The 14,201-nt window shown below is 37.6% G+C and overlaps 1 protein-coding gene across 4 annotated transcripts in view; it reads right to left on the minus strand.

Moving 5' to 3' along the window:
• Nucleotides 1–14,201, minus strand: part of FRYL (FRY like transcription coactivator) — a 303,326-nt gene that overhangs the window by 147,417 nt on the left and 141,708 nt on the right. For all 4 annotated transcript variants that reach the window (XM_047091763.1, XM_047091761.1, XM_047091762.1 and 1 more), the window contains one exon: nt 5,416–5,615. In XM_047091763.1, coding sequence (XP_046947719.1) covers nt 5,416–5,535 — 120 coding nt within the window. In that variant the 5' untranslated portion in view covers nt 5,536–5,615. The remainder of the gene's footprint in view (nt 1–5,415; nt 5,616–14,201) is intronic.

Raw genomic sequence — 14,201 nt, forward strand, 5'->3', positions numbered from 1 at the left:
ATCTTCTGCCTCTAGGTCCCCAGAACATTAGCGACTATGCCTAAACCCTGCCATTTGGGGTACTGGACTCTGACAAACCTCAAGAAAAAGATCTGACATTGACGATGCATTCAGATGATTACACACCAAAGACCACAGTCCAAAAGGCCCCTCCCGGTACACAGGGCTTCCAGTCTGTTTAGTGCCTCAGTTGTAAAGCACAACATGTTACAACAGACATACATGTTAGGAGAAGGCAAAACTTTTGGAGGAAACAGATCACACGGGGAGAAAAAACTTCAAAATATACATACATAGATTACATATATGTACTTAATGTTCTCAAAAAACAGCAAAAATTGCAGAGTTGTAAAAATGCTGGGCCTAAACCAGATACATAAAGTCTAGATGAGAGGTGGTTGGTGTCTTTTTTTCTTATCTTTTTATCTAGTCGCCGGCCATCTAAACGATTAACAGAGAAGGTGGAATGTACCTGGATCATTACCCAGGATTGATCCACTTCCTTTCAGGCAGAAAGAGACCTAAGGTATTGAATTGTAATTTGCAAGCTGCAATTTCAATTAGTGATTGCCCTTCCTTCCCCAATCTTCCCCCTAAAATGAAAATAAAGTTGTGGCTAAAAATCAAGCTCCGCTAATCTTCGAATCTTTGGTCTCTTTATTTTATTATGGCTTCTAATATGAGAATGAAAAGGCCAGCATTCTCATTTTAGTGGTAGATTAATTCTTTTGGCAAAATCCATTCACATACATGCATCCAAGTTTTTATGTAACTTACTATCGGACTGACCATGAGACATGCTAGTCTCCTTTTATGTAACAATCCATGGATTACTAGTTTCTTTAAAGTGAGTGAACCTGCAAGAGTTTCATTCAAGAACTCAAGAGAGTCATCTTGGATGGTTGTTTATTGCCAAAAAACACACTGGACAAATTTCAAAAGGAACGAAATCGCAATAAACAAATCTGAAGCTGTAACACAAACACTGTCACAGTATTGGATTAAATGTATCGCTGTCTCATCTTGATGCTAGGTAGCATTCGTCCTTAGCTACTACAGCCCACAACACTGGGGGTTTTCCTGGTATGTCAGGAAGAGTAAGTAGCAGGGAATACGTCTTCTAAGTACAACGGTGGGGTAGAAACATCTATTTTGAGGAATCCTCACCACTCTTCCCCAAATTTTATCATCTCAGATTACATAGCAGATGTCTCTGAAATTAGCTACTAAATTACAGAATAAAATATAGTCAGTATCAGACTATTCTGAAAGAACTATTAAAAGCTCTGGCTGGAACAATGAAATTATGTTTTGTTCGAAGAACAAAGGGCACCCCACAACAATGTCTTTTAAGGCTAAGGGCAACTTAAAATACAAATCTTTACTAAGCATTTACCATCACAGGAGGAGCTGGAGATGGAAAGGCCAGTGAGACCCGGCTCATGGTATCAAGTGGGTCACATCAGAGGAGATAAACATGTAAGCAATTAAAAGATGACAATATCAGAATCTAGGAGCATGAAAAATTATTATGATAAAGCAGAGATTCGCACAGCTTGAAGACGATCACTATGTAAGAGGGGAACACGTGGGAAGTTTAGAAGGACGAGTAGAGGCTTAAAATACAGAAGGGCTAATAGTATTTTCGATTGAGAGAAAAAAAACACACCAGGACAAAAGAACACACAGAGGATACATGAAGTGTCATAGCATACGTCAGGATAGGAGAATCATGAGACATTATACAAACCATAACAAGACTATGAAGAGGTTGGAATGACCCACCAAGAACTTGAATTCATTCCATAGCGATGAAAAGTGAGCAAGGTTTTTAAAGGGAAAAGGTGATAATATTTATGTTTTGGATGAAGCAAGGTCTGGTGAGAAGAAAAAAAATGGCAAGGTGATAAACCACTTATCTACTGGTTACTGCAATGATCTAGAATGCATGAACCTGACCCTGAGCTAGGAAAGGGACAATGGCATTGGAAGAAAAAGGAAGGAGGAAGATATATGAGTTACCACTTTATAAACTCAGTCAAATTAGGCAACTTCACTTTCAAGGCTTTTACTCTCAAGAACTTTGTATTTCAAAATTAAAATTCCTTTAAGAATAATATTTGAGATCCAGCAGGACCACATCACATGTTGTTATTTATGAAATATTTTATAAAATAGGTAAAGTGTTTTTTAAAAAAAAAAACAAAAAACCATATGAATTTAAAGTTGCTGAAGCCAGGGGTATCTGGCTGGCTCAGTTGGTGGAAGGTAAGACTCTTGGTATCAGGGTTATGAGTTCCAGCTCCACGTCAGGAGTAGAGATTACTTAAAAAATAAAATCTTGAAAGAAAGAGAAGAAAAGAAAAGAAAGAAAAAATAAAGTTGCTGAAGTCAGGCAATGGGTTCCAAGGGTTCACTACACTATAATCCCTACTTTTATACAAACTTGAAATTCTTCATAAACATTTTTCTCTTTTCAGGTTTATTCAGATAGAACTGACAAACGCAAGTGTAACGTATTTCAAGTGTACAATGTGGGGCACCTGTGTGGCTCAGTGGATTAAGTGTCTGACTCTTGGTTTTGGCTCAGGTCATGAACTCATGGTTTCATGGGTTCAAGACCCGCATCAGGCTCCACATAGACAGTGTGAAGTCTGCTTGGGAGTCTGTCTCCCTCTCTCTCTCTGCCCCTCCCCACTTGTGCTGCCTCTCTCTCTCTCTCTCTCAAAATAAATAAATCAACTTAAAAAAGTGTACATTGTGATGATTTGATGTATGTACACACTGTGAAAGGATTCCCACCACTGACTTGATTAACATGTCCATCACTTTATATATCTACCCGATCTCCAACCCCTCCTTTTTTGGTGAGACCACGTAAGTTCTACCCTTAGGAAACTTCAATTTTATAAAACAGTAGTATCAACTAGTCACCATGATCCATAAACTTTTTGTAATGTGCATTTTTTAAAAAGTGGCTCCCTTTCTTACTGTATGCTGGCTAAGCAGGCTAGTATAGCACATGATCACGTAATGAACAGACCACTGATGAAGAAAATAACACTTTATAGATTAAGCACATTTATAATCCAACCTCATAACCATTAACTCCTATCTACAAGTCCTTGTAATCTTATTTTTAAGGCAGAACTTCACACACATGCTCTAAAATATATATGCACTGATAAAAACAAAATCATTATTTTGTTACATAGGAAGCGACTATGGAAGGATTTAATGTATGTTTTAAAACATACATTTTGGCTAATGATCTTTTACATATTATTATTTATTAGACCTCATATACATTTGTGCATAGATGCTTTCCTCACAGTTTTTTTCCTACTTAGTGACAGCAAGAAATTGCTCACAGGCATGCACGTACCCACCCACATACCTTCGCAATCTTAGCAACGTGAGGTCCAACACTTCACTAAGAAAATGAACACATAACAATACTTCCAATTTCCCACCTTTCTTAGGTCACCACCTATTCTCTCTTCTGTTCCTTTCCTCCCTTCCTTCCTTCCCAGGAAGTACAGTGGAATGAGTAAGCTTACAGGCTTTCAAGCCATTAGTGTGCCTAACTCCTCATTCTGGCTTTGAGCTTCGGAGAAGTAACAAACCCTCTGGGGTCTCAAATCACTGGTGAATACTGAGCCCTAACCCAGCTGTATAAGGAATAAATACATTTCAGCTGTTACATCCTCTACCTTTATCTTCATTGTGATCATCTCGGTTCTAACCTACACTGGGATCTTGATACATTACACATTCAGCCCCTTCAAACTCCGGAAGTTATTTCCTAAAGTTGTATCACCCTACTAAAATTGTTCTCAGGCTGCTTAATTCCTAGGTCCAATAACTTCTCTCAGTGTTCCTTGTACTCTGTCTCTCTATATCATTTGACAATAATAATGCCATTGCACATACTCTTTTCCTTGATATTGTAATCTGCTCTTTTGGCTTTATCACCCTAACGTAGATGATGCCAAAAATCTCTATTTCTGGTCCCCATCTCTGGTCACCAACAAGAATTCCCAGGTACCAATCAAATAAATCCACATTGTTTAGATTTCCAGGATCTTGACCTTACCATACACAAAAGAAAAATTATCTCATTCCCCTTTTCTACCCCCATAATATTCTCATGTTCTTTACCTAACATCATCTCTTCTAACACTTCAAAGAACTTTTAACCTTTACTTTCACTCAAAAACATCTACTCCTATTTAACTGCCAACTCCTACTGATTTCATCATTTACTTTACTTTCCTCTGCAACCACTGCCATTGTTAATGCTCTAGTTCAAGACTCTTTTCATTCCAGCCTGAATTATATACAACAGCTAAATAGCAGTCTCTGCCTTTAAAGATTTTAAAGTAATCTCTCCACCCAACGAGGGGCTCAAACTCACAACCCCAAGATCAAGAGTTGTGTGCTGAGCCAGCCAAGCCCCCCTTAACTCTCTGCCTTCAATCTCTTCTCTCTCCTAGGGTCCAACGACTGAATTATCTATTGCAACAACCTTCACCACTCTCTAGAATCTCACTCAAACATTTGCTTTCAGTCTTTCTCTTCCTTCCTCCTTACCATAAGCTCTAATCACATGGAGCTTCCCACACCGTTTAAGTATGCTTCATGCACTATATGTCTAAAAATAAATTTACTGGTTTATTGTAAGTTTGGTGACTGCCATGTCATCAACTTGCAGAAGATTCTAGGTTCTCCTTTATTTGCTCTTATGTTTTATCTGTCTCAACAATTCCACTTGGTGAAATCCATTTTTGTTCTTTGGTAACCCGCAGTAACATACTAAGGTGGATTCTAAAGTCATTACGGCTTTCTAGATCACCACTTGACCAGCCTATCCCTTAATTCCCTTTTAAAGACTATTTTTTTAGAGCAGTTTCATGTTCACAGCAAAACTGAGTGGAAGGGACAGATTTCCCATACACCCCATTCCACACTTGCACAGTCTCCCCACCAGAGTATTACATTTGTTACTAGTGATGTACCCAGGGTGACACTTCCTAATCATCCAAATTCCATAACCTACATGACAGAGCACTCTTGGTGTTGTGCATTCTGTGGCTATGGACAATGTACGATGACATGTATCCAGCACTGTAGCATCACACAGCGTAATTTCACTGCCCTAAAAATCCTCTGTGTTGTGCCTTTTTGCTCCTCCACCCACAATCCCTGGCCCCCCTGGTCTTTTTACTGTCTCCCGAAATTTTGCCTTTTGAAGGATGTCATATAGTTGGAACTATACAGTATGTAGCCTTTTCAGATTGGCTTCCTTTAATTTTTTTTTTTCAAGTACATTATTTCGTTTGGAAATTTTGTTATTAGAATGGTTAATACAAAAGTCAAGAAAATATTTCAGATTTATAGGTCAGCTCTACTCACCAAGGGTTCAGCCATTACAACTTCAATTTTCTTTTCAGCTTGAACAGCAAATTCTGCAAAGAGGCTCTTGATGACATATTCACCAGGCTTGACATCTGGGTCAATCGTAATGCTTGACATGATGATATTCTTTTTTCCCAAAGTGGAATGAAAGTTGGAAGAAGCACAGTACTTATTCACTTTGCTGACTGGTGCTGAAGCTAAAAACAAAAGAAACAAAAGAACTCTACTTTAATTATCAACACAATGAGACCTACCACAACCACCCTATTTAATATACACTCTGCCCCTAAAACCCATCCAGATCTCCCCATCTGGATTATCATGCTCTATTTTTGTCTATTACACTTGCTACATTCTAACAAATGGCCCAACTATAATTTAGTTATGTGTTATTTATTATGTACTGTGTGAATGTGAATTTCATAAGAACAGAGTTTTTCTTTTGTCTTTTTTGTTCATTGATGAATCCCAAGTACTCAGAACAATGCCTAGCATATACTGGGTACAATAAATATGCACTGAATGAATGAATGAATGAATGAATTCTAAACACCGTTGTGAGCAATGAAGGAAATAAAACAGATGTGATTAAATGAAACAGGGATCGGTTAGGGCACTGATAGATACTATCATGGAAAGCACGCCCAGGAAAGGCCTCACCGGCGTGCCTGGGTGGCTCAGTCAGTTAAGTGACGGCCTTTGGCTCAGGTCATGATCTCCTGGTTCATGAGTTCAAGCCCTGCATCAGGCTTCACGCTGACCGTGTACAGCCTGCTTGGGATTCTCCACCCCCGCCCTCCACCTCTCCCCCACTTAGGCATGCTCACTCTCCTCTCGCTCTCAAAAAAATAATAAACTTAAAAAAAAAAAAAAAAAAAAGGAAAGCCCTCATTGAAGAAGCAACATTTGAACTCAGATCTAGATGATGAAAAAGAGGCAGCAAGGCAAAGCACCAGGAAAAGTGCTAACTTGAGTGTGTATGTTTGATAAACAAAAAGACCAGTGTGGCGGGAACTCAAAGGATGCTTGGAAGCAGAGGTGAAGGGCAATCTGAGATGAGGTCAAAATCATTAGTCAGGGACTTAGAACTTTGTAGGAAAGTCAGATTTTATTCTAAATGAAATTAAAATTCAATGGAAAGTATTAACTTGGGAGGGATAGGACCCGGCTTCTCTTAAAAGATCTCTCTGGCTCCTCTGGAGAATGGACTGGAAGAGGGCAGAGGCAGAATCAGGGAAGCCACCACACAGATCCAGCCGAGATGATCCCGGCTCGGACTAAGAGGATGAAAGAGCACAGGAGAGAAGGAAAGGACTTCCCATCTATCATATGTTAGTGAATCTGGCATCAAGGTGAAAGAACAGCATTAACAGTGACTTGTAGGATTTTTATTGGAATCATTCAGAGGGCGGTGGTGCCGTTTGCTCAGATAGGGCTGTCCCAGTGCCTGGCAAACAGTCCGCTGCACCAGCTGTGGCACACAAAGAGCACTACTGACTGCTACACGCTTTTTATCTACACAGGTTTTGTTCTCTTGACTGCCTGGGCGATCTACCCGGCTTTGTATCTACAGTTTATCCGGTCACCTTGCTCTTCCAGCCACCTGCATAATACAGACCCTTCCAGCCTCGAACTTCAGCTTATGTCATCCTCTGTGGCCTAGAGTATTCACTGAAAAACCTGCAAGCTGTTACTTCTCTACCTCGACCTGACCTCTAGGTAATACTCTTTCGTGTGCTGTCGCAAAAGCAAACCCTTCCTTGTAAAGGGAAGAACACAATTATTCAAATGCTGAATTCCTAGGTGTGTGTGCATAACTATGGGACAGTAAGTTTATTCTCTGGGTGGTTCGGTCACTTTAGCATCTGACTTCAGCTCAGGTCATGATCTCGTGGTTCGTGAGTTCGAGCCCCATGTCAGGCTCTGTGCTGACAGCTCAGAGCCTGGGGCCTGCTTCGGATTCTGTATCTCCCTCTTTCTCTGCCCCTACTCCCCTGCTCACTCTCTGTCTCTCTCTCTTAAAAATAAAGATTAAAAAACTTATTATAAATATATACTCTCCAAACTCACAAATTGTTCTGTTAAAAAAAAACAAACAAACCTACTCTACCAAACGTAGTGTGCCAAGATATATAAAAGTGACCTGTGATAACTCCAAAAGAATGTTCTAGAAAGCAATATAGAGTCAGGTTACAGCAGTTACTTCAGAAAAAATAACTGCAAATTAAGAAAAAAATATTTTTGAAAGACAGAATTTCCAAACACTTGGCTTCTGTTCATGCCCTAGTTATTATCTTTATTTATTTACTTATTTTCCCCACAAAACAGACTTTTTTCCTCCAAGATTAAAAATCAGTCCCATGTGATGCTTATATATTAAAAAGTAAAGAATATTACAAATTTTTAATACTGCACTTAAAACTAAATTATATTTGTGTCACATCAAATTAAAATATAATATGTATTGTAATCTAGAACTAAAATTATATAATAAGAACAATTCAAAACAAAAATTCACAGTCCTTTGAACACAGTACACACTATTTATTTTAAACAATGACCTGTTTGTTTACTCTGTTTCATGATCCAACATTGTGTATTATAAAGAAGAGGCTCTGTTAACAAACGTTATTGTGAAAAATGGTGATCTTAAAAGAAATCATTTTGGATCATTAAGAGTACTCTATATTTTATATCCATGTTACGTTGGAAAACTTTAGGTAATCATAAAATAGTAAAAATCAAACAAAAACCAACAACAACAATAAAAAACTACTCAGAGAGTTTCCTGAAGTTTAATTTACATTTTAAACATAAAAACAAAAACATTTTCAAGATTTTGACTTAAAGTAGTTGTTACAGGATATATCTTTTTTTTTAAGATTTGTAAGTCTCAAAATAAGATTCATAAGATCATAAAAGAGTTACAAAGTTTTTTTTTGTCTTTAACTTTACAATAAATATAACCAAAGAATCAGCCTTGTAATGGGCCTGGTACTTAATTTCTAGACTTTGATGAGGTATAAACTTCTTAAATGACATTATTTGAATAGTTTCTTTAAAAAAGAAAAAAAAACTTTAATTAAAATGACTTCTCACATTTTACTTTGTTATACTTCCTAAAAAGCATAAACATAAATTAAGCATAAATGAACATCACTAGATATCAAAACTGCATATTTTAAGAAATTTGCCAATAAAGCCAAAAATTTTAGGAATATCTGTACTTATCTTCTATTCTGTTCCAAATATCTGCACTAGCTTCCAAAATAAAAATATTTCAAGTTTGAAAAAAAATCCAATTTTTATGAAAAATGTTTTTAAATCAAATTAATTTCAATTATATTTCTTAATAAGTATTCATGAATGTTTGTTGAATTAATTAATACCCAGATCTACTGATTGAAATTCCAGGCCGCAAAACATTCTAATGTTGATATGAGGGGACCGGCAAAATAAATTATAATCTAATAAACAGAACGTTCTATAGACCACTGAAATGACATCATCAAAAGTACTGAATGGGGGTGTGCCTGGGTGACTCGGTTGAGCACCCAACTCTTGATTTCAGCTCAGGTCACGATCCCAGAGTCGTGGGATTGAGCCCCACATCGGGCTCTGCACTGAACATAGAGCCTGCTTAAGACTCTCTCTCTGCCCCTGTCTTCCCCTTCCCCACTTGTTCTCTTTCTCTCTCAACAACAACAAAAAAAACCAACAACAAAACAACAAAAACCTGAATGGCACAGGAAAACACTCAACATACAGAGTTGAGTGCAAAAAAGGTCATAAGACAGTATATAAAACCAAAATAAAATAAAAAGGCAGAAAGAATATTTGCAGCATAGAACAAACACAGAGTTCATCACTTTTATCTCCATCTACAAAGCTCTAATGACGTCAGCTGGAAAAAGACCCTCACCCCCAAACCAAAAACTATAGACAAAAGATATGAACAAACAAGTTACAATATTTAATCTAATACTTTTTAAACAAGTAAAAATTAGATGACACTTATCAAAGTGGTTTCCCAGCCCACCAGTTTGTGTTTCACTAATGTTTCACCTTTGCGTAAAGATGTGTGAATTTCTCTCCTATTTTGCTAACGGAGAAGAAACAGAGGTGATTGCTCCAGGCAAGGTGAAAAGACCAGTTTCCACATAACTAGATTAACTTGATACCCCCTGACTGCTTGAGTTAAATATTTCATAATGTAAAACAATAATATTTCCCTACATGTTACTATAAAATTTTGAAAAATTTATGTAAGCTTATGAGAGAATGAAGACATAACCGTTAGAGCACAATTCGTAACACAATGTAGGCACTGAATTACAAATTGTAGAAACCCAATGTCATATCAAACATCCTTGGAATATAAATCTACTAAACTCTAACTGCTAATAATAAGAATAAAGCCACGACCTGAATAATTAAAATATAGCAATAGAAGCTAGCATGCCTATTCTTTCTTTTAGATAAAGAGTAAATAAAAAAATAAATATGGCATTTTTGGACAGCTTATTTTATATAGCACTGCACTAGCATATTTACTAAAATAATTCTTTTTTTCATGTTAAGACTCCTATACCCTTGTAAAATAAACTTAAATTCAGGCAAAGAGAGCAGACAAGCCTTAATGGGAGACATGTTTGGTTTTGTTACTTGATAGCAGCAATTCTCAGCCTTTTTTTTTTTTTTAACCTGCCTCCACTGTGCTCTAATGCACAGCACTCTAAACAGTAACATGACTCAAAATACAGAGTGATTCTCAACAACTGGGATGGTTCCAACAGGGATAGGTAGGGGCGGGTAGATGTAGTTTAAAAAGATCCCAGTGGAGTCTGTGAAAAAATACCTATAGCACCCTTATCCCAAGAACAGGTCTTTAGGGGTAAAAATTCCTACTTTAGTCACAATCTTTTATTTGCATGTGCATACATTCATGTATAGAAATGCAGAAATATAACAAAGTTTCGTACAACTGCTTACTATTATTACTTACACTGGCCAACAATAAAAATTTTGATGATCACCCACCACGCCCGGCAAAAAAAAAAAAAAAAAAAAGTATCACGCAAATAGCATTGGAACAAGAACAAATATAAAAAACAGCTCTGAATTTAAAAAGCAAGACCAAAATTCTAGTTTAAAAAAGCAAGTCTATCCCAACAAGTTCTTTTGTGAATATCAACAAGCTGATTCTAAAGTTTATATGGAGAGGCAAATGACCCAGCATAGCCAACACAATACTGAAAGAGAACAAAACTGGAGAACTTACACTGCCTGACTTCAAGACTCACTTTAAAGCTACAGTAATAGAGACAATGTGGTACTGGTGAAAAAACAGCTCAGAGGAATAGGACAGAGAACCCAGGAATAGACCCACAAATGATCTTTGACAAAGAAGCAAAGGCAATCAATGGGAAAAGGAGGTTTTTCCACAAATGGTGCTGGAATAACTGGAAATCCACAGGCAGAAGAAAAAGAAAGAGGAGAAGGAAGAAGAATCCTCTAAACACAGAACTGACACCTTTCACAGAAATTAACTCAAAATGGATTATAGATTTAAAAAATGAAATGGAAAACTATAAAATTCCCAGAATATAATATAGGAGAAAAGCCAGGTATTCTTGGGTTTGGCAATGACTTTTTAGATATAACACCAAAATAGAAGCCACGAAAGAAACTTTGATAAATTGAGCTTTATAAAATTAATAACTTCAGCTCTACAAATGACACTATAAAGAGAACGAAAAGACAAGGCACAGATCGGGAGAAAATCTTTATAAAACACATCTGATAAAGGACTGCCATCCAAAATATATAAAGAATTCTTGGGGTGCCTGTGTGGCTCAGTCAGTTGGGCAACCGACTTTGGCTCAAAACACCATCTCACAGTTCATGAGTTTGAGGCCCGTGTTGGGCTCTCGGCTGTCACCACAGACAGCCCAGTTCAGATCTTCTGTCCCCCTCTCTCTGCCCCTCCCCTGCTCACTCTCTCTCAAAAATAATTAAACATTAAAAAAAATTCTCTTATGGGCACCTGAGTGGCTCAGTCGGTTAAGCGTCCAACTTCAGCTCAGGTCATGATCTCATGGTTCATGAGTTCGAGCCCCGCATTGGACTATGGGCTGACAGCTCAGAGCCTGGAGCCTGCTTTGGATGCTGTGTCTCCCTCACTCTCTGCCCCACTCCACTCATGCTCTGTCTCTCTCTCAAAAATAAATAAAATATTTCAAGGGCGCCTGGGTGGCTCAGTCAGTTGAGCGTCTGACTTCGGCTCAGGTCATGATCTCGTGATCTGTGAGTTCAAGCCCAGCATCGGGCTTTGCGCTGACAGCTCAGAGCCTGAAGCCTCATTCAGATTCTGTGTCTCCCTCTCTCTCTGCCCCTACCCTGCTGTCTCTTTCTCTCAAAATATAAACAAACATTAATTAATAAATAAATAAAATATTTTTAAAAATAAAAAAATAAAAAAATAAAAAATTCTCTTAAAAAAAGAATTCTTAAAAGTCAAAAAGAAAATAACCCAATTAGGAGTGCCTGGGTGGCTCGGTTGGTTAAGTAAGCATCTGACTACAGCTCAGATCATGATCTCACAGTTCAGGAGTTCGATCCCCATGTCAGGCTCTGTGCTGACAGCTCGAAGCCTGGAGCCTGCTTCCGATTCTGTGTCCCCCTCTCTCTCTGCTCCTCCCCTGCTCACACGCTCTCTCTCAAAAATAAATAAAGATTTAAAAAAGAAAAAGAAGAAAAAGAAAAGAACCCAATTAAAAAATAGGACAAATGTCTGCACAGACCCCTCCACAAAGAAGACGTACAGATGACAAACAAGCATATTAAAAGATGCTCCGAAGGACAGGTCTTCAGGGAAATGCAAATTAAAACAACACTGACCCACCACTGTACACATACTAGGATGGCCAAAAAACCCAGAATGCTGACACACCGAATGCTGGTGAGAGTGCGGGGCAACAAGAACTCTCATTCATCGTTGGTGGAAATATACAAAACGATACAGGCACTCTGGAAGACGGTTTAGAGGTTTCTTACAAAAATAAACATACTCTTACCAGATGACCCAGCAACCATGCTTGTTGGTATTTACCTAAAGGAGTTACAAATCCGCACAAAAACCCGTATAGGGAAGTTCATAGCAGCTTTATTCCTAAATGCCAAAACTTGGAAGCAAGCAAGATGACCTTCAGTAGGTGAAGGTTTCAAAAATAAACTGTGGTGCATCCAGACAAGGGAATAGTATTCAGTGCTAAAACAGAATGAATGATCAAGCCAAGAAAAGACTTTAGAGGAAACCAAAATGCATATTATTGAGAGAAGCCAGTCTGAAAAAGTACATGGTATATGATTCCAACTATATGACATTAAGGAGAAGGCAAAAGTATGGAAGCAGGAAAAAGACGCATGATTGCCAGGGGTCAGAGGCAGAGGCGGACAGGGGAGCGCAGGGAATAGGGGAGCACAGGTGATTTTGAGGGCCCTGAAACTATTCTGTATGAAATTGTAATGATGGGAACATGTCCTTATATTTGTCAAAACCCAAAGAATATACAACACAAGGAGTGAACCCTAATGTAAACTATGGATTTGGGGAGATTACCATGTGTCAAATAGGTTCATCACTTATAACAACTGTATCACATTAATATAAAATGTTAATAAGGGAAACTCGGGGCAGGATAAGGGGGTGCATGGGAACTGTTTGTACTTTCTCCTCAAATTTTCTGTAATTTGACACTGCTCTAAAAAATAAAGTCTGTGAATTCTTAACAATTCAAAAAGAAAGAAAGAAAAGCCCATTCTATCCCTGTCAGCCAGAACCAAAGATGCCTGGGAAGAGTCAAAATAAACAACAGCTCAAGCTAAAGTTTAAAACAATAATGTACTTGGATCAAGCTCAGAGAAAGGAAACAGATTATAAGTCAATTAAAAATAAAATGTCAAAAACACAAATCAGGTTACACGGTAGACTGAAAGTAGAAACAAAGCTAGCAAAATCAATATTAGGGAATAATAGCAAATTTCAACTTTTGGTGAGGCCAGTCAGGTTGGTATAACCTCTCAACAAACTATCGAGCGAAAAACTGCACATTTGGAAGCAACTGTATCTGAAAAGGAAATAAGGAAATACAAATGATATGTATGCTGTGAGTATTGAAAGGTACAACATGAAGACATCATTTGATGACTTCAGTGAACACACAAAGTTTGTTATCAAGGTGAGATGACCTCAAAATTTCTTCATAAATGAAGGACACTCATACCAGACACTGTTTATTTCTGATGGAAATGAAACAGTATTTAATACTTTATTAAGGTATTTTTCATATTTGTTCCTTTTATTTTATTAATTTTTTAAATTTTAATCCCAGTATAGTTAACATACAGTGTTAGTTTAGGTGTACAATATATTGATTTAATGGAATTCTATCGATTACTCAGTGCTCATCATGGTTAAGAGTACTTTTAATCCCCTTCACCTCTTTCACCCCCTGCCCCCAGCTCCCCTCTGGTAAGTACCAGTTTTGTTCTCTACAGTTCTAACAAACCTAGTCTTATTTCAAGTGATATGCTGGTAAATGCCTCTTTAAAAAAAAAAAAGGAAGAAAGAAAGTCTTCTGATTGATAGCATTTGCCAATTTCCATTGTGTAAATACCGTCATCATGATTGATTTCAAGCCACCAACAGTTTAACAACCAACTAGTTAAAATTCCTGGCAGTAACTAGATCCAGAATATACTATAAGTTATACTCAATTTGT

The sequence above is a fragment of the Lynx rufus genome, unplaced genomic scaffold, assembly GCF_022079265.1.
Source record: "Lynx rufus isolate CCGP_SWC_20201006 ecotype Redwood Valley unplaced genomic scaffold, mLynRuf1.p SCAF_3, whole genome shotgun sequence".
In the NCBI taxonomy this organism is placed as follows: Eukaryota; Metazoa; Chordata; class Mammalia; order Carnivora; family Felidae; genus Lynx; species Lynx rufus.